The sequence below is a fragment of the Heterocephalus glaber genome, unplaced genomic scaffold (genome assembly GCF_053883595.1).
Source record: "Heterocephalus glaber isolate CG9 unplaced genomic scaffold, H.glaber_assembly_v1.0 deba00001428, whole genome shotgun sequence".
Taxonomy (NCBI): Eukaryota; Metazoa; Chordata; class Mammalia; order Rodentia; family Bathyergidae; genus Heterocephalus; species Heterocephalus glaber.
The window spans coordinates 30,005,193-30,028,770 of NW_028258293.1; the positions used below are offsets into that span (position 1 = coordinate 30,005,193).

General features: G+C 50.8%; 2 protein-coding genes across 4 annotated transcripts in view; one reads left to right on the forward strand and one right to left on the reverse strand.

The window, feature by feature from the left end:
• The window catches only part of Serpinh1 (serpin family H member 1), a 35,169-nt gene extending 20,009 nt beyond the window's left edge, over nt 1-15,160 (forward strand). Inside the window, exons 2-7 of one of the 2 annotated variants that reach the window (XM_087211952.1) lie at nt 5,672-5,811; nt 6,213-6,364; nt 9,972-10,627; nt 11,747-11,845; nt 11,953-12,185; nt 14,157-15,160. In XM_087211952.1, the coding sequence (XP_087068078.1) occupies nt 10,006-10,627; nt 11,747-11,845; nt 11,953-12,185; nt 14,157-14,459 (1,257 nt within the window). In that variant the 5' untranslated portion in view covers nt 5,672-5,811; nt 6,213-6,364; nt 9,972-10,005 and the 3' untranslated portion in view covers nt 14,460-15,160. Of the gene's footprint in view, nt 1-5,671; nt 5,812-6,212; nt 6,365-7,555; nt 7,600-9,971; nt 10,628-11,746; nt 11,846-11,952; nt 12,186-14,156 lie in introns of those variants that run through there. The other variant, XM_004863220.3, reaches the window with a different exon arrangement.
• A 7,073-nt stretch (nt 15,161-22,233) lies between these two features.
• The window catches only part of Map6 (microtubule associated protein 6), a 65,620-nt gene continuing 64,275 nt past the window's right edge, over nt 22,234-23,578 (reverse strand). For both annotated transcript variants that reach the window (XM_021243227.2, XM_004863216.4), the window contains one exon: nt 22,234-23,337. In XM_021243227.2, the coding sequence (XP_021098886.1) occupies nt 23,314-23,337 (24 nt within the window). In that variant the 3' untranslated portion in view covers nt 22,234-23,313. The remainder of the gene's footprint in view (nt 23,338-23,578) is intronic.

Below are 23,578 nucleotides of genomic sequence, written 5' to 3' on the forward strand. Positions count from 1 at the left end.
TCTCTCTCTCTCTCTCTCTCTCTCTCTCTCTTTCTTTCTTTTTACCGGGGATCAAACTCAGGACCTTGGGCTTGCAAGGTAGGTGCAGTGCCACTTTGCTAAATCCCTGGCCCCATGGATGTTTCTTTTCTATCACTTTATTAATACTTTTTAACTAATTATAAAAGTAATAATATGCAATCAAAAATTCAGAGAAGCAGGGCTAAGAAAATATATTTCCATCTCTAGGGATAAACACTACCAAGCTACTTAAAATATTTTCCTTCTGGCTTTTGTGAGTATTATACATGTCTATATACATTGTATTAATTGCTTATAATAAACATTCTTCAACACCCACCAGAACTCTGAACACCAGAAATGTTTTCAAAATTAAGTAGCAATCACCTTATAACAAGAACTAACTTTTTTTTTTTTGGTACTGGGGATCAAACTTGGGACCTTGTGCTTGCAAGGCAGGCAGCAGAACCACTGAGCTAAATCCCTGGCCTGTAAGAACTGACTTTTTGGTGAAATGTAAACATCCTTCCAGACATCTATAGTTGTACACATAGCATTTTCATAAACATGCTGTTTTATAATCTGCTTTGTGTTTTCATCCAACAATCCATCAAGCTGTCTTTCTCCGCCTGAGCATTACAACAGCTTCTTCCTTTCTGGTGTCCACCAAAATTCCATCCCTTATTGCCTTTGTCTCCATTTCTTTGCCACTTTAAAAAAAGCTCTAATGATCATTCACGTACATGTATATATCCTCATAACCCAAAATTATTTCCATAAGCTAGATTTCTAAAAATTTATTGTTTTCACCAAGAGCACAAACAATTTCAGATTTTAAGTGTATGGATAGGCAATGCATTCATATAGTCCAGAAATTCATAATGATGAAAGACCAGTCCCCTGTCTGCTTCCCGTCCAGCTCTCCTGCCGCCCTGCAGGGAAGGTCACCAGCCTCTCAGTGACCTTCCTGACAGCCTGGGAAGATATAGGCACAAAGCACACCACACACTCTTCTTCACGCTCTTCTTCCACTCTAAGATTAAATCTGCTATCAGAACAGAAGGAACCTCTTCATTTTGTTTTCCCAGTTTCATGGTACTGCCTGCACTTCACTATTATTATAATACATGTGGGCAGCACCTGGCTGTAGGGAAGATGCAGAGAAGAGAAAAGGACAGCTTAGTGTTTAACAATGGCCATCCCTTCCGAGCAGCCCTCCAAGTCTGGCCTTGCAGGCAGCTGGGGTCATTTCCACAAACTGTCAGAGGAAGCGTGGGAGACGGGAAGGGGCAGGGAGCCTTTGCCGGCATACATGTAAACACCAGGCACACACATGTGTGCTGCACGCCATGCACAGGGCTGCTGGAGAGTGATGCAGATCTGTGTGCCTGGACGGCTTGCAGAGGCTGTCCCTGAGTGCACATGTGTGCACTGCATGGCCGTGTGGGCACACTGTGTGTGGAGCATGTCAGTGGACTGTGTCCCTGGGATTTGTTTCAAGCATGAGGGCAGAGGCTCTGGAGTTCCGTGTGGCTTCCCCAGCAGCACCAGAAGGTCTGCAGAGGGTTGGGGTTGGGGTGGGGTGGCCAGCTCTGGGAGGAAGAGGCAAGGAGTCCTGTGACGCTCACCCGCCCTGGCCTGCGCCCTCCCTCCCTCCAACGTGCCGGCACACAGGACTGCCCCTTTGGATGGAAGGCCCCATGCTCCATGCAGAATGAAGTTTTCCTGACTCATGCCTGGGCTGAAAACAACTTGGCTCCCAGACAGCTGTCAAAATGGACCTGCCCATAGCTGCCCTGCCTCCCTCAGGGAAAAGGCCACTCTAGATTGGCTGTTGGAGGTCTCTGGGCCCCCTTTATCCCATGTAAAAAGAATGGGATTAAACTTTTTCCAACTAATGTTATCTATTTAAAAGTGATACACTGTTGAGGGTGCCCAGAATGGGCAGGTGGCAGCAAAATCCTCCATAAATGTCACTTTTCTCTCCTCTGCTGCTGCTCCCTCCCCATGGATATGACACAAACAGACCTGGTTCCAGTCCTGATTCTGACTCCAATTTGCTGTGTGACTCTTAGTCTCCCTTATCCTATCTCTTCACATTTAAAAAGGGAATATTCAGGGCCGGATATATAGTTCAGTGGTTCCACTGCCTGCCTGGCAAGCACAAGGTCCCAAGTTTGATCCCTGGTAACCCCACAAAAAAAGGGAACATACAACCAGGCTTTGTCAAGCATGCTGAAGGAGACTGAGGCAGAAGAATCATAAATTCAAGTCCAGCTTGAGACACTTAGTGAGATCCCAAAACAAACAAGAACAACAAAAAATACTGGGGATGTAGCTTAGTGCAAAGGCCCAGGGTTTACTCCACAATATCATTTAAAAAAAAAAGAAAGAAAGAAAAACGAAACATTCCTAGCCACAGAAACATTCCTAGCATGCATAGTGACATGCAGGCCTGTAGTCCCATAGTTACTAGGTAGGTTGAGGCAAGAAGATCAAAAGTTTAAGGCCCATTAGGGCCACTTAGTGAGACCTTCTCAGAATAAAAATAAAAATAAAAAGGGCTGAGAATGTAGCCCTAGCATGTGTGAGACCATGGGTTCAAACTCCAGTACTGCAAAAACAAATAAGTAAAACAGAAACATCCTAGCTTCCCTGGAAGGATCCAGTATGATAATAAATGTGGACAGGCTAGACACTTAAATGACATACAGTTTCTGCCCTAGGATTCCAGAGGGGTAGGAATGCCTGAATCTGGCTGCTGGCCCAAAAGAAGCTGTTTCTGCCACCGCTGGCAGAACTGGGCCTGCCTGCTTCACAGGGCCACAGGGAACAGAGGACTGGGTCCAGGACATAGGATCTGGCCTACCGCAGTCTCTGATTTGCTGTGTGACTTTGGGCAAATTCCTGACCCATGCTGGGCCTCATTTTACCTCTCTGTACAGTGTGGATGCAGTTGGACTTGGCTTTCGAGTATTTCCTGTTGCTCGTAACTCTTGGGACCTTTCCTGCTGTGCTACCAAGTACAGGGTAGTTGGAACACATCTGCAGGCACTGGAAGATCCAGATAAGGAAGGGTTGAAAGTTTTCCACCCCCTTCAAACTGTGTGCTTTTTCCAGAAAGCACAGCTTGGAATGTGGGGGAAGGGCCACAGTCAGCTGCCTGGGCTGGGCTCAGAGCTAAGAATAATGTGGCAAAGGCTCTTGACATTTTTTTGCTGATGCTGGAAATTTAAAGGCACCGGAGCCTTTCTTTCCTTAGGGAGGCCACTCTTGGAGAGCAGTAGACTGAGTCTGCTACTTCCATGGCTTACTCGCTGGCCAGCTACATTTACCAAATGCCTCTTCCGTGCCTGGCCCTGGGCTAGCAGCTGGGAACTCAGGGTGAGGCCACCCTTCCACAGCCTCTAGCGTGCACTGACAATCCTGGGTGATAACACAGAGATAATGCTGCATGATAAGCCATAGTGGGGGTTGAGGGGTGGATCTGGTGAGCTACGCTAGGGGTCTGGTGAGCTGGCAGAGGGTGTTCCAACTCAGCTGCTTTCTCTGGCCTCAGCTTCCTTGTATGGAAGTGGAGGGCATTGGTCCCCTCTATTCTTTACCTTCTAGGATTCTAAAATGAGCCTCCATTTACCTCTCTGCAAAACAGTAAAATCATAGTCTCTCAGCTTCCACTTCAAAAGTTGGTGAGGCCTTAAAGAGCTGAGAGATCTCACAGTGCAGAGAAAGGGAGGTCCTTATGGGGTTTTGGCATATGAACCTGCTGGAAAGCAAGGTAAACCTCTCCTGCACTCCCCCAGCTCTGATGGGTCCTCTGTTCCTGCTTGGGCCCTCAGCTCACTGCCCACTAAGATGTAAGGAGCTTGAGGGCTAAGGTAGGATGGGGGTAAGAGTGGGATCTGGCCCAGGACTCGGGCAGTGTCCTTACATTGCAAGGGTTTGTCTTTAAAAGCAGTACACAAGCTGAGGGTAGTGGCACATGCCTGTAATCCCAGAATTTAGGGAGGCTGAGATAGCAGGATTGCAAATTTGAGTATCCTGGGCAATTTAAGGAGACTGTCTCAAAATAAGATATTTTTTTTATTGGTACATTTTAGGTATACAATTCGTTTACATTTATCATTGGGTGCTTGTACCTGTACATGATGTATCTTGGTTCTTATTTTTTCCCCATTACCTGTGCACCCTTCATCCCCTCCACCCTTCCCTATTTACATAGATTTCATTTCCATTTTTTTTTCTTTTCTCATAGTTTTTCCTTTCCCTCTTTTCCTTTCCCCTTCCCTTCTCTTCACTCTTTCATCTTTGGACCTTTTTTCCTATTTCAAATTATCTCAAAATAAGATATTGAAAGGTAGAAAAAAAAAAAGAAAGGTAGAAAAGGCTGGGGATGTAGTTCAGTGGTAGAACACCCCATGCCCCATTTGATCCCAGTAACACACACTAGCAATATACAACTGAGGTTGTTGAAGCATACAACAGCCAGGACAACCACCCCAAAGACATGGACACCACCCCCAGGCAGGAAGCTTTGCTAATGATCAGATGTGTCTTCCAAAAGACCATTGTGCTGCTTCTGAAAACAGTATGGTCCCTGTTCTAAGAGGTGCCCAGGTTGTTACCTCTTGGGGATTCTGCAGAGACTTCTGTGTGGCTACAGACAGGAGTCCATGATCCCTGAGATACCTTGTAGCTCAAAGGTTTTGATACTTCCACTCCAAGGTTCTGTGACTGAGATTCTAACAGGCTAAGGTTCCTTAGCAGGATTCAAAGAAAGATTCTATGAAGCTTTGGTAGGTCATCATATTCTCCGATGGTCACTTTAGGATCTAAATACTCTCTCATTCTTTGACCCTAATTCAGAGTCTGAAGCTTCTGGGATCTAAGATTTCCCAGAGTCCTTGTCATTAGGAGTTTGAGTAGTGGCGGACTGAGAAGTTAGTCACCAGGCTGGGGTAGTGGAATTCCCACCCTTGCAAATGACTGAGGCCGGGACCCAGAGGATTCATTTGCTGGGTGCTGGGATTGATTTGCTCCCCGGGATCCAGACATGCTTATCAGTTTGCTGATTGGAAGAATAATGAATGAAGAGTCTCTCCACCCTGTCCTCTTCTCTCCACACTATGCCCATCTGTTATTGATCATTTCACTGTTACAGAAGATTGGAGGAGTATCCTAAACAATCTGCCTTCCTGAGTTCTCTATTAATATGCGTAAGTCGCTCAGAGTAGACTTCCCTGGGGGTAGGGACTTGTCCGGAGCTCAGCTGTATCCTCAGCCCCTAGAACAATAATGAAAATGCCAGATGAGCTCAGACCTCAAGGGGCTATCAGCTGTGGGAGGGTGGAGTGGGAGAGGACTGAGACGGACTGGGCAGGGATGACCAATTTGAAGCAGAGAGAGAAAGGAAGAGGGAAACTGGGGAAAGAATCAAGGAATGACTGCTCACCACCTTTCACAGTCAAGGGCACTGAGGCCCAGAAAATGAAGGTAGCTTGCTTGGGGTCACAGAACATAGCACTCAGTGGACAGCCAAGGTCTCCTTCCTGTGCACCTCTCCATGGCCAGCCCCTACCACCTGACACTCCCCAGGTGTCCCTGCATATAACACACCAAGACAGGTGTGAGGGGCAGGTACCCGGTCCGGTCCAACCTCTCTCCTCCTCAGGGTCATCACTGGTCAAGTTCAACCAAGGTTGAAGTTTTTAGGGTGAAACCCTTGGCCCAGCTCCCATCCCAGACTGGGGAAAAGCCTTGACTCCTAAATCTGCCACCTCCCCTGAATGAAGGAGAAGGACGGAGGAGGAGGTAATGTGAATGCCCGGGGCGGGGGTGGGGGGGATCTCCACTGGGCAGAGTAAGGAAAGGGGTGCTAGAAGAAATGTGCCATCCAGAATGGGTTGGCTTGTGTGGAGATGGGGGTGGGTACTGGACATAGGAACACAGTGTCCCCTCCAGCGCAATGGTCTTAATCCCCTTCCTGCCACCTCCAGGACAGCCGGGGTCCCAAGTCTCCATTGAAACAAAAGATGCCCGCGCACCCTTGGAAGGACTGGCTGGTCGCCTTCAGGGACCCTGGTGCGCCGCAGCCTAGCCCTTTGATGGGGCAGTAGGACCCAGGGGCGGGAGAATGCTCACAGAGAGGGGCGGGAGCCGGGGCGGGGCGGTTTGGGGGAGGTTCTCCTCTCTTTTTTTTCCCCCTGAGCTAGGCGCCCTCCGGAAGCGTTTCCAACTTTCCAGAAGTTTCTTGGGACGGGCAGGAGTGGGTGAGGAGGTCCATATATAGCTCCTGAGCGCGGGGCAGCGGACGGAGAGTAGAATCTGTCCGCAGCTTCACAGCGTGTCCTGCACCCTGGTCCAGGTGAGGAGCCGGGGCGGCCTGGGGGCGGCTGGGGAGGGAGCCGGGCAGATGACCCCGGGAGGGGTTGGCACCCACAAACGGGAGTTCTTGGCTCTTAGGGGCAGCTGAGGGGTTTAGAATCGGGGCGCTGGATGGTGATGGAACCTGAGGACTGGGGCAGACGACAGCAGGTCCTGTGGATCCTGTGCAATGGATGGGCTGGAGAAAGTGCTGAGCCCCTAAAAGTTCAGGAAAAGGCTGGTGGTGGCAGAGAAGAGACAGTGGGCCAGGGCCAGGGCGAGGGCCCTGAGAGGACCCTTTGCAGGATGGAGGGAGGAGATGGATTCCTGCCCCTTCTGCAGGGCTGGGGCCAGCCAGCTTTGCAGTCGGGACCTGGAGGCCCAGAGTCTTGAAGGCTTGTTTGGTCCCCATGCCGGGGAGGAGTCCCCACTGGTGGGCCCATTTCTGATCAGTGTGTGGCAGCTGAAGGAAGGGCTTGAGCAGCGCCATTCTCCCTGTGAAGGGTCTGCAGCCCTGAGAGGGGGAGGGACGGACCGGAGAGATTTGCGTCAGCTCCTGTTCTGCCCGCCCACCTGGTTCCTGAGGAACCGCAGGGTTAGGCTTTCCTGCCCCCGGCGCGGGGACATTCCTGAGACGCCGGGGGAGGAGAACTAGAGCACTTATAGCCCGCCCTGAAGACCGGCCCCTCCTACTTCCCGGTTTCCTGCTGGTCTTTCTGGGCTGCGGGGCCCAGATGGAGACCTGGGGAAATTGGGGGCTTTAGCTGCCTGGAAGTTTGACTGGGGCCACACCCTCCCGTTTTCAGATGGTTCCAGTACCCATCCCCCCTTCCTTCCCTTCTTTTGTCTCCGGTCACCGGGATTCCTGGCAGAGATTTGTGTGTGTGTGTGTGTGTGTGTGTGTGTGTGTGTGTGTGTGTGTGTGTGTGTCCTGGCTGTGTAACAGGACACCACATGCAGCCCTCTGGAGGGCTCTCAGTTCTGAGAGGAAGAGCTCTGCTCTAGGAAGCCTGACCCCTGCTTGTCCCTGTGGGACTGGGGTGACTTTTGCCTGGGGCTCGGTTTCTCCCACTGGACCAACCACAAGGCACTGGACCTCCAATGTCCTGGTTTGGGGCTGGGCCTAGCAAGCTCCTGCTCCCCACCTTCTCTGTGGTGGTCCCATCCTCCTCACTCTTCTGTTTTCTTTCAGAATGAAAAAGGCAGGCATTGACTACTCTCTGAGGCAGTTTCAAGGTACTTTAGACCCTTCCAGTGTTGGAGACCCTGTGGTGGTTCCAGCATCATCTCCCTTCCTCCTAATCCTAGCTCACTCCAGCCAGCTGTGGGCACAGCCCTCAGCTAATGATCTCTTGTTTTTCCTCCCTGGGGCTGTAGATTATCTAACCTTAGCCTTAGGGATGGCATTTCCCCATGGCAAGATGGGCTGGGCTGTGGGAGGCCGATGACTTGCAGTGACTTGCCTTTCCTAATTCCTGCTTCGGGTTTAACTGGGCCTTGCCTCTCCCTTCAGAGACTGAACCATGGATGCAAAACAGGCCAGGGAGGTTCCTGGAGTCCCCAGAATATCTGTGGCACCCCTAGGACCTGAGTCCAAGCCTCATACCTCCCAGGTTGGGAGCCCCCCTCTGCTGGCCTACAAAGATAATTCAGCCTCCTGCCTGCCACGTCACCATCTCTGGGAGCAGGAGCTGTGTGGCTGCCTGAGAAACCCAAACTACTCATTTGGAGCCTTTTTGAGAAGCCCCTCCCAGCCTTTGAGGTTCTGGTTGGCTGGGGGCAGGGGCTGTCAAGATGGTGGCTGCCACGTGGCAGCCTGGCTCCTTCCCTGCCTCCTAAGGAAGGCCATGCCGGTAGCTTCTGTAGCCTGCCTGAGCTCTACCATTGGCTATCTGGATTAGCCATTGGCCTGAGAGAATGGTGGCCATGTGCTTGGCATCATTGTTAGTGTTAGTCTCAAGTGTTCTTTGCACAATAAATGGTGTGGTCACTTTGCCTATGAGGTTGGAGGCCTGGTGGAGAAGGAGCCTGGGGTTTAGTCTGGGCCTCAGGAACCCGTCTCCTTGAACCCTTTGCTTCTCCTCTGCACTGCACTTTCAAGGTCCCGGCAGTGCAGGGAGGTGAAAGACCTACCTGGGTTTATAGGATGCCAGCTGTAGAATCTTCCCAGGAGTCAGTGCTCTCCCCTAGCAGGCCAGAGTCCCCAGGGTTTTCTACCAGGATTTTGAATTTTCAGTTTTTCTTGGGAAGAGGAGGGTCATGAAATTTGATCTGCCAGAGCAGTAGAGTCTTGGTCTCCACCAGGATTCTTCCTGACTCTTCTGCCCTGTCCTCTCCTCTCCTGTCCAGCTGCATGAAGAAGAGGGGGAGAGGAGTTGAAGGGTGTGTGTGTGTGTGTGTGTGTGTGTGTGTGTGTGTGTGTGTGTGTAAGTACTCTGTGAACAGAGACCATCCTGATTGGAGGCCCCAGAGAAGGGAGTAGGGCTTTGTCTTAGAGACCCTGGTACTGCTGGGGTTTGGAGAGGGGGTCTGGGGGCAACCTTGAGACCATAGAGCAGATGGCCTATGTGGCAGTGGGTGTGAGATGGGAGGACAGAGTGGGCTCCAACTTCCTGGAAGGATGAACACACATCTGATCAGCCTGTGGTGATGGGGGAGGGATCACTGCTCTGTTGAGCTGTGACTCATCTCCCTCCCCAGGATCCTGTCCCTGCTGCTCTCTCAGGAAGCTCCCCTCCCCGCCTCATTTCCAAGGAGTTGGTCCCAGGAGTCATTTTGGGATTTCCCTTTGTGTTCAGGGGCTGTGTGCAAATGTACAAGCCAAATCCTTGGGCCTGGAGACCTAGACCCTTGCAGCTTGCAAAAGGAAGACTGAGGCTCAGTGGACAGACGCACACATACACACACACACACACACACACACACTCTCACTCAAGATCACCCTAGGGCCAGTGGAGTGAGGCCTCAGAACTCTCCCAGTTAGTGAGTGACTTATTAACATCCCAGAGCTGAATGAAAGGTGTGTGTTGGGGGGCCGGGCAGCACTGGCTGACAGCCCTGTCCCACGTGACATCCTTTGCTTGAGCACCTGCGCTTCCTGCAGACAGCAGCCCAGCTGCTGGTTTTTCTCACTGGAGAAAGGCCCCGAGACTTGTGTGAGATCAGAGCTGAACTCTGAATAACTGAGGGCACCCCTGGCCTGGCCAAGTGGCCCTGTTTTATCTTCACTCAGCAATAGCTGGGCCCTGTCTTGTCTAGGCACTGGGGATATAGGCAACCAAATTGGCTAGGTATCCTGTCCTGGAGACCACAGCCTACTTAAAGGCAAAATAGATTTATAATAAACACCCAAGTAAGTGTAAGTGTTGGGTGTGCACTGCAGGAAATCAGGGTAGTCTGGTGGCGACCTGCTGAGAACCCTGCTTTAGTTAGAGAGGTCAAAAAAGGCCTTGGGAAGACTGGGTAGTCCTGAGTTAGGCCTGGGTTTCCAGAACTCGGTGCTCTTACACCGATCTTCAGGGGACTTGGTGGTACCCAGAAGGCTGGGGTTGGTGGCCGGGGAGGAAGGCATAGGGCTTCAGGGCTACCTTCTCTGTGCACCCTTATAGGTCCCCCGTGGTGCATACAGCCCACCTCCCAGCCATGCGCTGCCTCCTGCTACTTGGTACCTTCAGCCTCCTGGCGGTGGCCCTGGCAGCTGAGGTGAAGAAACCTGCAGCAGCGGCAGCTCCTGGCACTGCAGAGAAGCTGAGCTCCAAGGCAGCCACACTGGCCGAGCGCAGTGCCGGCCTGGCCTTCAGCCTGTACCAGGCCATGGCCAAGGACCAGGCAGTAGAAAATATCTTGCTGTCGCCCGTGGTGGTGGCCTCATCCCTGGGGTTGGTGTCACTGGGCGGCAAGGCAGCCACTGCATCACAGGCCAAAGCGGTGCTGAGCGCTGAGCAGCTGCGTGACGAGGAGGTGCATGCAGGCCTGGGTGAGCTGCTGCGGTCGCTCAGCAACTCCACGGCACGCAACGTGACCTGGAAACTAGGCAGCCGCCTGTATGGCCCCAGCTCAGTGAGCTTTGCTGACGACTTTGTGCGCAGCAGCAAGCAGCACTACAACTGTGAGCACTCCAAGATCAACTTCCGAGACAAGCGCACTGCACTGCAGTCCATCAATGAGTGGGCCGCGCAGACCACCGACGGCAAGCTGCCCGAGGTCACCAAGGATGTGGAGCGCACTGATGGTGCCCTGCTTGTCAACGCCATGTTCTTTAAGCGTGAGTCCAAGACAGGGCAGGGAGGATGGGGAGGTCCTCCTCTCAGGAGCCCCTGAACAAGCCTTTCTCATACCGAACGCTTCACTGTATTTCTTAAATACTCACGACAGCCCTCAGAGGCAGGACTGTAACCAAACCCTTTGTACACCCTAGAAGGTAGGTACAGAGAGACAGCCAGGTGTCTAAAGGAATGGAACAGGTATCCAGCCCTCTGAGGGACTGCAGAAGATGTGCTCCTACCTGCTGTATTTCATCAAAACAGTGCTATTGCTTGTGTGTGTTGGAATCGATAAAATTCAGTAGTCGGTTCTGCCTCAGCATTGAGCTGGGGAAAGACTCCTGTTCCTTAAAGCAACTCCAGGGGCAGGTACTCTTACTCCCTAACTCTTACTCCCTATTTCATGGGTAAGGAAACTGAAGCCCAGCCAGGGCGTAGCAGACTCAGGCTGAGTGCATCAGTATTGAACTGAAGATTAGATTTGGAGTGGGTGGATACGTGAGGACTCATGTGGCTGGTACTGTTCTCACAGTTCCTGTGAGGATGAGGTAACCTGTTGTACAAATGTGGCTAAACTAGGATAGAGGAGAAGGTCTGACAGCCAGTCAGTAGCTGAGCCTGAATATGAGCGAAGGTCTGATTGTAACTAAACACAGGGCTCAGGCTACTGCCACACATACATTGTTTTTGGTCATCTTTGTGGCCACAGAAACAGAACTTGCAGACAAGAATTAAAGGTAATCATAGGGAGCTCCTTGCCCAGGGAACACATCCCCCTCACTTACCAGGAGGGGTAGAAAGCCCAGCTCAGCACATTTTCCTAACGCATGACTTGTACTACCCAGGTAGTAGACATACAGGTGGCTGAGCTGAGGGTCATGTGGGCAGCTGGGCAGTGGCTAGAGAGAACTGCACCCTCAGACAGCATGTCCTCAGGCTTGGCCCCCTCACCCCAGCAGGGAACATGTGTTCTGAGGGCAGGGTTCTTGGGGGTGATGCTTGCAGCCTGACCCCAGAGAATGGCGCTAAGGCCATGAGTCCAGAGCGTGCGGTTAGAGTGCTTGTGGGCTGTGATCATATCTGGGGACATGAATCTGACCCGGCACTTTGTCCTCGTACAGCACACTGGGATGAGAAGTTCCACCACAAGATGGTGGACAACCGAGGCTTCATGGTGACTCGTTCCTATACTGTGGGAGTTACGATGATGCATCGGACAGGTAGGTGCCTTGCAGAGCAGGAAACCAAGGTGGGGTTCCGATATCCTTGGGGTCTGGCCTGCCCCCCACCCCGCTGTTTACCCAGCGTCCTCTGCTCTCTGCCCAAGGCCTCTACAACTACTATGACGATGAGAAGGAGAAGGTGCAGATCCTGGAGATGCCCCTGGCCCACAAGCTCTCCAGCCTCATCATCCTCATGCCCCACCACGTGGAGCCACTCGAGCGTCTTGAGAAGCTGCTGACAAAGGAGCAGCTGAAGGCCTGGACGGGGAAGCTGCAGAAGAAGGCTGTCGCCATCTCCCTGCCCAAGGGAGTGGTGGAGGTGACCCACGACCTGCAGGTGAGGCTGGAGGAGAGGGGCTTGGGCACTTCTCTCTGCTGGGCTCTGCTGGGGGGACACTGGAGAACAAGTGTGGACCCTACCCTTGGACAGATGGTAACAGCAGCAGCTAAATACAGTTGGACACTTGCTGTGTCACAGGCAGCCTTCTAAGCACTTCATATGTGTTAATTCTCATAATCTTCAAAACAGCTTCATTAGGGAGGTTTATGAACTAGTTGGCAGAGGAGGAAACTGAGACTTAGAAAGGTTAAGTAACCCGTCTAAAGCCTCGCAGCCGGTCTTTGGGACATCTTGCTCTCAAGCCAGCCCTTAGTCACTGCACTATTATTCCCCAGTGATAAGAAGGCTAGTGGCTGGGGGTCACTTAGAATAGCCAGCAGCTTGCCGCACACACTCAAGGGGATCTCCCCCCTCATACCACCCTGGGCGTGAGTAGAGACTCCGAGAGAAGTGACTCCCTAAGGCCCCCTGGCTCATAAGCCCCCTCCTCTTACTCAGGAGAAAAATGTCATCTCATTCTTGCTTTGGCTGCCAGAAATGGTTCCCTGACAGTCCTCTCACCCACGGAGTTATTCAGCCTTCTGAGGGAACTGCAGATGAAGTGGTGCTTGGGCTCCAAACCAGAGGCCAGTAGAGCTTGTAGAGGTCCGAATTAGATATTGAGTTTCCAGAGAGGGCTCCTCACTGTCTCCCAACTGGGACTGGCCCAGGTTCTCCCCCAGCCTTTTTGTCAGTGGCCATTGTCCACCTCCTTTCTGTCCTTATTTCTCCTTTGTCTTCCTGGACTCTCAGTAGATGTAGCATGTACCAGACTGTGAGGTAGATGGAGCTGGGAAATTTGAGGTGAGCGACTTGCACAGTCATTAGGACTGGAATAGCTGGGCCTGCCTAGATATCTGTCCCATGACTCCTCAAGCCTCAGGACGCTAGCCTAGCGCCTGTTTAGCCATGCCAGGGAAGTGCGACTATCTGCAGAAGCCTGGGCCTTGGAGGTGCTGTTGACTTGGCCAGTGGTCCTTTACTGACATCTCTTCCACATGGAGAGTCAGAGTGAGCCCTGGACATGGGCCCCACCCTCCCGGAGCTCCAAGCCAGGTGGGAGGACCAGGCAGGACCAGGCACTGCTTATTTTGAGAGAGAGCAGGTGGTATGCCAGGGCTGAGGCCAGAGGCTGTGACACAGGCATGGGTCACATATTAAAAAGCTGTATCTTATACCCACCACAGAGCCCTCTTCCCCCATTATAACTTTTTACTGTGGAACGTATGATGGATGTATTAAAAATAGATCAGTGGGCTGGGGATTTAGCTCAGTGGCACCGAACCTGCTTTGCAACCGCAAGGTCCTGAGTTCAATCCCTAGTACCCCCCCCTCAAAAAAAAATCAGTATAACGAACTCTCAGGCATCCATCACCCAGCTTTGCCACGGTCTCCTCATACTCTGCACCACCCATTTCTCCCAGGTTATCTTTCAGCAAGTCGCAGGAATCCTATCACTGTGGACAGGTTTTAAGCCCCAGAGTGAGGTGGACAGAGTTGTCTTTCCATCATTCTTTCTCAAACCTGAGTGTGCTAGGAACCACCTGTGGAGTTGGTTGGAAAGGACCCTGACTCACCCCTGAGCTTGGGGTTCAGTAGGGCTGGGCTGGCGTTGGGGGAAGACTAGGGAAGTCCCTGGTGTGCTGTCTGGCCATGAAGCACACTCAGGGAAGCCCAAGATGGCAGGGCACAGAAGGATGGATTCTGAATTGGTTTTCTGGGTCTCCGTTCATCACCTGTGAAGTGCAAGTAGACGCCCTTGAGGGTGGCAATGAGAATGAGGAAAGCAGTGGTTTGAGATGACCTGCACCATGCCTGGCACACAGTAGGTAGTCAGGGAGTAGCTGAACCTTTGGAGGAGCAGTCAGGGTTGTGAGGGAAAGAGGGCGAGGATGAGTGCGTGGCCTCACCTGACATCTGATTCCACAGAAACACCTGGCTGGGCTGGGCCTGACTGAGGCCATCGACAAGAACAAGGCAGACTTGTCCCGCATGTCAGGCAAGAAGGACCTGTACCTGGCCAGCGTGTTCCATGCCACTGCCTTCGAGTGGGACACAGAGGGCAACCCCTTTGACCAGGACATCTATGGGCGGGAGGAGCTGCGCAGCCCGAAGTTGTTCTACGCCGATCACCCTTTCATCTTCCTGGTTCGAGACACCCAGAGCGGCTCCCTGCTGTTCATTGGGCGCCTGGTACGGCCCAAGGGCGACAAGATGCGAGATGAGTTGTAAGGCGCTGGGGTGTGCAGGGAAGGCAGAAGGCAGCCCGCAGGCTCTTGAGACACATGGGTGCTACTGGGAAAGGGTGCCAGCCTTGGATATTCTACGGGGTGGGGGTGGAAAAATGACCAGGGTTCCCATGTGTCCCAGTGGACTTGCCCAGCTAGAATCCATTCTGCACGGACGTGGGTCCGCAGAAACCATGACGCTGAGCCCAGAGAAGCCACATGCTGTGGGAGCTGGGTGTCTCATCCTGCCCTGTCTTCAGAGGCCTAGATCCAGCCTCCCTCAGCCAGCCAGTCAGTGTTCCTATTTATAGCCAGGTGCTTTTGAATCTGTGAGACAATTGAGCTGAGGCTTCAGCCCAGCCATCTTCTCCTGACAACCACCATCACCACCTCAGCCCCTCCCTGGCTCCCCAGAACTCCCCCAACTTCCCTCAAAATAAACTAGGTGCTGTAGCCCCTGGGACCAGGCACCCCCAGAATGGCCTTAGTCCCAGTAATGGGGATGGGATAAGAGCTCAAAGGAGAGGCTCCTGGGCAGACCCTGGTTAAGAATCCTTACATGGGGCATTGTGGGGATGAACATTTTGTTTTCCTTTTTTTAGTTTTTCAAAGATGGGAAGGGAAGGGGGAACATGAGCCTTTGTTGCTGTCAAAATGAGAACTTATTTGTACAATTGTTTTTTCAATAAAACTTTTCCAAGGAAATTTTGTTGGAGCATGAAGAAGATTGGATCAGGAGATACCCACGTCATTTGTCCCAGGGGACAAAGTCTCTTCTTCAGTTTAATAGCCCACATGAGGCCCTGTAATGCTGGCAGATTAACTGCAGACAGTGGAGGAGGGCTGGCCCCGGATGTGCTCCCTGGGATCACATAGCTCTGGTAGCCCCAAGTGTCAGGGCTGGCCCCATAGTCTGGGTATCTTGCTCCTGCTGTGCAGGGTCCTGGTCTTTACCCTCTAGGCTTTCACTGTCGTCTGACCTTTTCCCATAGGTTACAAACTCAGTCTCTTGTTAGCATGTTGCCTGCCTTTGGGCTTTGGAGACAAGCTTGTGGGATCCTTGCTCTCAGAAGGACCCATGTATGGTGTTTGTGGCAGGGGAGGAGGAGGAGTCCAACACTCCCTTTAGGTATCATCTTCATCCTTAAAGCTCCTGAGACCATTTTTCAGGGAGGTAGAGGGATGCATAGGACAGGAGACCTGTGCCAGGGAGTCAGAGAAAACTAGATTTGAGCCCATCTCTGCCTCCTGCAGGCTGTGTGACCTTGGGCAGTTCACTCCCTCTCTCTGGCCACTTCTCCATTTTCCCTTAGTTAACAGCTTTGCCCTAGAGGTCATTGATCTAGGGAAGGACTCGTTATCTTGGAGTCCCCCAAGATAATGGATGGGGCTGCATAAGGGCCAGCTGATTCCCATTTTCACCACATGGAGTTTTACTAAGACTGGTCAGGAGTCTGTTCTGTGCTGTGAACTCAATAAATTAGATCTCTGCTCTTAAGGGGCTTTATCTAGAGGTAGAGTGGTAAGTATGGTCAGGACTCAGTGTTCCAGTTGGCTGGATCACCCTGTTCTCATGCAAGCAGTGCTTGCTCCTCTGCCTCAGGTTCTTTGCATGAGCTGCTCTTTCAACCAGACCAGCAGCTTAGCCTGACCACTCAACATAACAAGCCCCTCTCCCACTTCACCTTCTCATTTTCCTTACTTTTCAGCCCTGTGACAGTATCTGCTCCACTTACTGTATGCCTTCCCTGTCTGCCCCATGAAAATGAATGCAATGTGAGAAAAGGGACCATGACAGTCCATTGTTTTCTGTCCTTCAGCTAGATTCAGCATCATACATGTACAGTGCACTGGAACATTTGCTGAGTACATGAAAGGGCTGCTGTAGAAGGAAGGGAGCCAGGTTTCCGGGGTCCAGAGGAGGAAGTGATGGCTCCCAGGAGATGACAGGTGGGGTGTCTTGAAGGGTGAGTGGGCATTTCTTGGTCAGAATAGTGATGTTTTTTTCTTTTTTTTGGAGACAAGGTGTTACCTGTGTAGTTCAGGCTGGCCTTGAACTTTCCTCTTTGAGTGTTAGTCTTTGAACTTTTCCTCTTGAGTGTTAGGAATACAGGAGTGCATCACCATGCCTGGCTTTTAGAATAATGATCTAATAATGAGCCAATATTATTTTTGTGTTTTGCTCTTAATGGGTGTCAGATACTTGGCATTCATCAATTTATCCAAGTCTCCAAGCAGCGTGGCTCAGGAGGGCTTAGCCCTCTTACAGGCGAGATGACTGAGGCTGAGATGCTTGGGGTCCTGAGGCTGAGATGCTTGGGGTCCTCAGGCTGTGTGTGTTGCCGCCTCCACGTTGCGTAGGAAGTGCCGGTCAGGAACGGACTGCGGTCTGATCGGAGAGGCCCACAGCCTGCTTAGAGGCTGAACCCCCACAGGAGCCCAGCGAGGTGGGAAGCCTTCCTTTCTGAAAGTGGATCCGCCTGTGTTGGACAGGCTGGCCTCATAAACTCCTGGGTTCGGATCCTCGGGTGTCCACTGGACCAGACCCGAGCCTCAGGCACCTCTGACATTCAACGTGCAACAGCTCCCCCACCAGGTAGAAAGGGGCAGCAAACGAGCTAGGCCTGGGCGGGGTCGCGATCCTGCGAAGGGAAGCTGAGCCTCGCTCCTCCCTCCCCGCGCAGGTAGAGGTCTTCGCTAGCCCGAGCTCAGCAGGCAGCGGTCGGGTGCTGATGATGGGAGGGCGGCAGTGCAGGTGGCAGAGGGAGCGGGGAAGAGTAGGTGGGGGCCAGATGTTGGTTCGCCAGGAACCGCCGCCCAAGTCTTTCCCGCCGCCTGGAGGCCGTTGGAAGAATTATCTGTTCTTCCCAGCACGGTGCTTGTAAGCTGCAGTAAGCCGCAGAGATGATGTTGGATTGTGAAGGCCCCAGGTGTGGGTGCAAATGGGAGAACTGGGGATTAACCTCCTACTGAGCACCTACTATGTGCTTGGCACTGCCATTATGATCCCATTTAATTGTCAGAGCTTCCCTAAGGAGTAGCTATTACTGTCCCATGTTATAGGGGAGAAATCTGGGGCTCAGAGAGGTAAAATGACCAGCCTGAGGCCATCCAGCTGGCCAGTGACATCCTGGCCCACCCGGCAACTCAAGTCTAGCTGTGGAGGAAGGAGAAGATACTGATATGTGTGAGTTCCCCGCTCCACAGTTTATAGGGGCAGACACCAGTGGATTCTATATCACCTTCACCCCAGTCCCTGCAGCCCAGGATTACTGTCCTCCCTCTGAGACTCCAGCTGTAACCTCTTCAAGGGCAAGCTTGGCTTCTTCTGAGCTACTGCTCTGTCGTGGCATCTGGTATGGTGCACACTGTGTTTTCCCTCTGGGTGCTCTTCGGGACACTCAATCCTGCATATGTCTTGCTGTCCTCTTTCCTCCTTCCCCTCAGTGTGACCTGGGCATGTCTGCTCAGCTCCACCACTCTTGTCTCCAGGGTCTCATCTGTTGGGGGAGCACTGAGCTCCAGCCCTAGGCTGGAGCTTCATTCCTGCAAGATAAGGAAGTGTCTGTGAACGTACAATGCCTGGGCTTAGCAGTGCCCAGCTCTTCTGCTTTCTTTCCCCCAGGTCTGTTCTCCATTTACCCATCTCAGTATAAGTCAGAGACCACACTCAACAGGGGTGGGAGGATAGGAGGAGAGCACTAAGCCACATTAGATGGTTTTTTTGGTTTTTTTTGGTACCGGGGATCAAATGCAGGTCCTTGGGCTTGCGCAGCAGGCGGTGAAACCACTGAGCTAAATCCCCAGCCACATTAGATGGTTTATTAAGGTGTGAGCTTGATGCTGCAGCCACCTTGTCACTTTATCAGTTGACCTCACAGCACCGCTAGTTTTCAGGTGAAATTGAGGGCACTGATCTAAGAGGGATGAGACAGGAGACATGTGGACCTAATGGTGTAGAGCACCCTTAAGCTCTGCTTCGCTGTGCTTCCTTGCAGCAGTAGTCGCTGCTCCTTTGCCTGTGGACATGGCTGCAGCCCAGCCTGAAGACCTTGAAATAACCTTGTTTTGGAAGTTACCCTGCAAAGTGTTCTAGTTGTTTGTTGCTGAGTAATGAGCCACTCCACACTCTGCAGCTTAAAGCCATTTGTTTTTCTTCACAGCTCTGGGGGCCTTGTCTGGGTTTGCTCATTTGAGTGCGTTCACTAGACGCTGAGATAAGCTGGGACAGCTGTGATCCTGGGCCTCTCTGTTCTATGTGGTCCTTCATCCTGGCTTCTTTGGGGGCCAGGGATTTAGCTCAGTGCTTCCACCACCTGCCTTGAAAGTGCAAGGTTCCGAGTTCCATCCCCGGTACCAAAAAAAAAAGCAGCCTGGGGGTTGCAAGGCTCTCCCTTCATCCTGGCTTCTTTGGGCACAGTGGCCTTGCTCCCTGGCCAACTTCCTCCTGGAAGACCTTCCCCTGAGCAAGACACCCAGAAGTACATCAGTGAGGGGGCATCTTTGAAACATGTTGAGTACTTGTTCTCCACAGGCCAGAGATACAGGTGGAAGATGCCGCTATGGAAATGGGCTCCATGATTACAGTGGAAATGATGGGATCCCAGTGTAGCAGCACCTAACTGTGTAGGACTTCAGACCTCAAGTGCTAATACACATAGTCTGTCCTATAGGTATCTGTTATGGCTTATATCTATCTAGATGTCTCCCCAAAGCCTTATGTGCTCATAGGTGGGACTTTTCAGAGATGGCTACATCTAGGGTGTGTGATACTGGGATTAAGGGTATGTAGTAACTAAATGGGTTTAGCATAGTTCTGGGTGTTGATAATGGAAGCCCCACCTTGGGTATGGATGGCACCATCAATAGGTTTATAACCCAGATGGAATATAAAGGAAGAGAGGAAAGGCTGGCTTGCTGCTGCTACTTATGTTTCTCCCTGCCTACCATGCCATGGACTGTTTGTCCTCTGTGATGCCCCTCTGTCATGCTGCCCTGCCTTGGAGTCAACCTATTATGGACTGAAATCTCCACAAACTGTGAGCTGAAATAAACCTTTCCTCCTTTAACTTGTGGGTGTCAGGTATTTTGTTTCAGCAAAGAGAAAAGTAAAAATGACAGTGTCTTTAGAAAAGGCCAAATAAGGAAGTCACCATTGATCTATTAGCATTTGGTAAAGACACCTATGGGACCTAACAGGTGGGCAGGCTTCTAATGTTCCCCTTAATCTCAATTACAGAAGCAAGAAAGCAACAAGCAAACACCCTGTCTTGGGCTTGAGATTTAGCTCAGTGGCACCACGCCTGCCTGCCTCAAAAGTGCAAGGTCCTGAGTTCGATCTCTGGTACCAAAAACAAACAAACACCCTGTCTTGAGCAATCTCAGCTGCTCACCCTGAATTACTAGTATGAAAGAGGGCCAATACCCTTCTGAATGGGCCCTTCAGAAGCACCTCAGATACACACAGTAATTCTTCCTTTTGGCCTTCCACAAGAATGCCACTTTCCAGAGAACTGCATTCTGTGAAAGGACAATGCCTAGATCCTTCAGGGTTAGTGCAGGCTGAATCTATCTAATGATAATTCCCAAGGTCCCAGAATGTCATTCTGTAGAGGCTCAGGTGGTCACGTGATAATTGGAGTTTTTGACCCAAGCCCAGGTGAGCCTAGTGTAACCTTTATGCATAATTATTTTCTTAGTTGCAGAGTATATAATTGGAATTTACAGGCATAATTTACATATAAGCCTCTAGGCCTGTGGAATAAGGGTTATTACAGTTGAAACAACCAAGTGGAACATCCTGGGTCTATCTCTTCTTACCAGAATAATAAATCAAAGAAATGCTCTGACTCTGGGGGAAATCATTGAGATTTGTACCATCATTAAAGACTTGAAGGATGTGTGTTTTTGTCACACCTCATTCAACTCCTCTCTTTGGTATAGTTCTTGGAGAATTATCATCAGCTTCCTCAGATGGTGACTTTAGTCACAGATGTTATTCTAGGTATGGATTTTGGGGGGGGGGGGGTTGTTATTTTTTTTGGTACCGGGGATTGAACTTGGGTCCTTGCGCTTGTGCAGCAGGTGGCGGAACCACTGAGCTAAATCCCTGGCCCAGTGTGGTCTTTTTATATGAGCAAATCTACATTTTTTGGTTACTTGTTGTGAAACTATATGACAATTTTCCCCTTTCCTCCTCTGTAGAGGACCCCACATTCAGTTTTCTTCCTCTTTGTGGGAATAGCAGTGCACCTTTCTCATCTTTGTCTTGAAACTCATCATTTCTGGTTCTTTGTTACAATTTAGCCTAAGGGGATTTTGTTTTATCCTCCTATATATCACAGGACAATATGGTTGTTCAGTACATCGATCACATCATGATCTGAGGATTGAGAAAGTAGAAAGTCTTTTAGATGCACCGATGAAACAAATGCACCTGAGAATGGAAAATAAACCTTATAAGAACTCTGCTACCCAAGTGAAGTTTCATGTGTATTTTTTATTTGTTTGTTTGTTTGTTTTTTGGTACCGGGGATCGAACTCAGGTCCTTGTACTTGCAGAGCAAGCAGCGGAACCACTGAGCTAAATCCCCAGCCCGAAGTTTCATGTATTTAGTGATCTGGATCTTGCCATGAAAGACTCTGCAAAGCATAAGACAGCTGGCTGTGCTTTCTGCCCTTACCTGGTCATAAGGAAAAAGGATAATCTTCGGGCTTTTGTTTATTTTGGAGGCAACGTATATCACACTGCTCTGATCATGCTGCTCTGATTTATTTACTGAGTAATTTACTGGATGGCAGTTTTGAGTGGGCCCAGAGCAAGCAAAGGCTTCCAGGTGGTCCACGCATAAGGGCAAGCAGTTCTGCTACACAGCCCCGATGACTCAGGAGACCCAGAGATGACTTAAGGGTCTATAGCCTAAGAGGATGATGTTTGAATCCATGCAAACCCTAAGAAGAGTCACCATGGATTATGTTGGATTTAGGAGCAAAGTTCAGTGTTCTTTGGCAAGCAGTCTTCCTCCTTTTGAGGACAAGCTCTTGGCTCACTGCTGAGCCTAGCTAAGAACAATCCCTTTGTGTGGGACACCACGGGACTATGAAAGTTATTGATGCCTGTTATGCAGTCTGCTTTTTTCTCAGGTATTCTTGGGTGTATGTGCTCAGTGACTAAGTGAAATGTCAGTGACTCATGCATTAGGTATGGAAACACACTTGATCTCTCCCTTTGTGAACAGAGGTGTTCACTTCAATTGGCTCTGTGCTCTCTACTCTGAGGAGTTGGAAATTGCCAAATCATCAGCGATGTCTTTATTGCTAGTTTAGTGGACACTTAAAAGAAAAAAAACCAAAAACGTATTTTAAACCGGATGTGGTGGTATACACCTATACTTCCACTACTTAGGAGGCTAAGGCAAGAGGATCCCAAATTTGAAGATAGCCTGGGTAACTTAATGAAATCCTATCTCAAAAAAAAAAAAAAAATATCTGGAGATGCAGCTTAATGGTAGAGCATTTGCCTAACATATATGAGGCCCTTAGTTTAATCCCCAATGTGCATAAAACAAAAGGAATTATTGTCTCCTAGCATCACCTGCCTACTCCCATCTCATATGAGAATTCCCAGGAACTGGGCATTGTTTAGAATCTCTGGCCCACATGGGTGACTATAGAGCCTATATGTCCACTTCTGAGTGCACGTGGCAGTGATTGTCCATGGCATACACACATACACACCCATGTGACCCTGTCCCCAGAGAGCCAGAGAGAGACACAGCTGAGCCAGAGGGACCAGTTTTATTAGACTCCAGCAAGACTACACAGAACGTGTTTCATGCAGATTAAATATGTGTCTTCACTGCCCCGGGGAGGGGTGCACTTTCACTGACAACTCCTTCAATGGCATGTCCAGAGGTGCATGTCAAGGAGACCCCTCAATATATTCTCCATGAGGGACAGTTGGGATCATGACTGGGGGTGGAGGTGAGACAGTGGGCAGCTGAGGGACCCTGGGACCTTGAGTCTTCAGAGTTTCGGGGACCACAGGACCTTGGACTTTTGCTGGTGCTGGCACCAGAGGATCTTGATCCTTCAGAGGCACCGGGATTATAGGACCTTGATTCTTTGGAGGCTCTGAGACCATGTGACCTTGATTCTTGGTTACTGCTGGAACAATGGGGTCTTGGCTCTTTACAAACTCAGGGACCACAGGACCTTGATTCTTTACAGGTGCTATGACCATGGCACTTTGATCCTTCCAATGCTCTGGGACCATGAGACCTTGATCTTTGTCAGAAGCTGAGACCATGGAAACTTGATCCTTGACAGGTGTCAGGACCACAGAACCTTGATCCTTTGGAAGTGCTGGTGTCACAAAACCTTGATCCTTAAGTCTTCCTGGAACCATAGGACTTTGATTCTTCAGAGGATCTGGGATCAAGGGACTTTGGTCCTTGGCTAGTGCTGATATCACAGATTCTTCATTCTTTAAAGGCTCAGGAACCACATGACCTTTATCCTTGATTGGTACTGGGACCATATGACCTTGATCCTTTGGAGGCTCAGGGACCACAGGACCTTGATCCTTTGGAGGCTCAGGGACCACAGGACCTTGATCCTTTGGATGCCCTGAGACCACAGGACCTTGATCCTTTGGAGGCCATGGGACTACAGGACCTTGATCCTTTGGAGGCCCTAGAACCACAGGACCTTGATCCTTTGGAAGTCCCAGTACTATGGGCCCTTGATCCTTTGGAGCCTCTTGGATCATAGGACTTTGGCCTTTCAGAAGTCCTGAGACCACAGGACCTTTATCCTTGTCTGGCTCTGTGGCTACAGGGCCTTTATTCTTACAGGAATCATCGGTGGGTTGGATGGGGCTCCTGCAAAGGAGAAAGAAGTGGTCACTGTGAGGTCAAGTTCATGCCAGGGATAGGGCAGAGCACAGATTGCCTGCTAAGACTTGGCCTAGTGGAGCCTGGGCAGGGCAGCTCTCCAGCAAGTGGAGAGCCAGGAGGAGAATCTGACTTCTGTGTTAGTACAGAACATAGGGTAGTGTGAAGGGGAGGCTCAGGGTCATTCAATGTGTTTGCCAATTGATTATAACCTGCACGTGGCATGGGG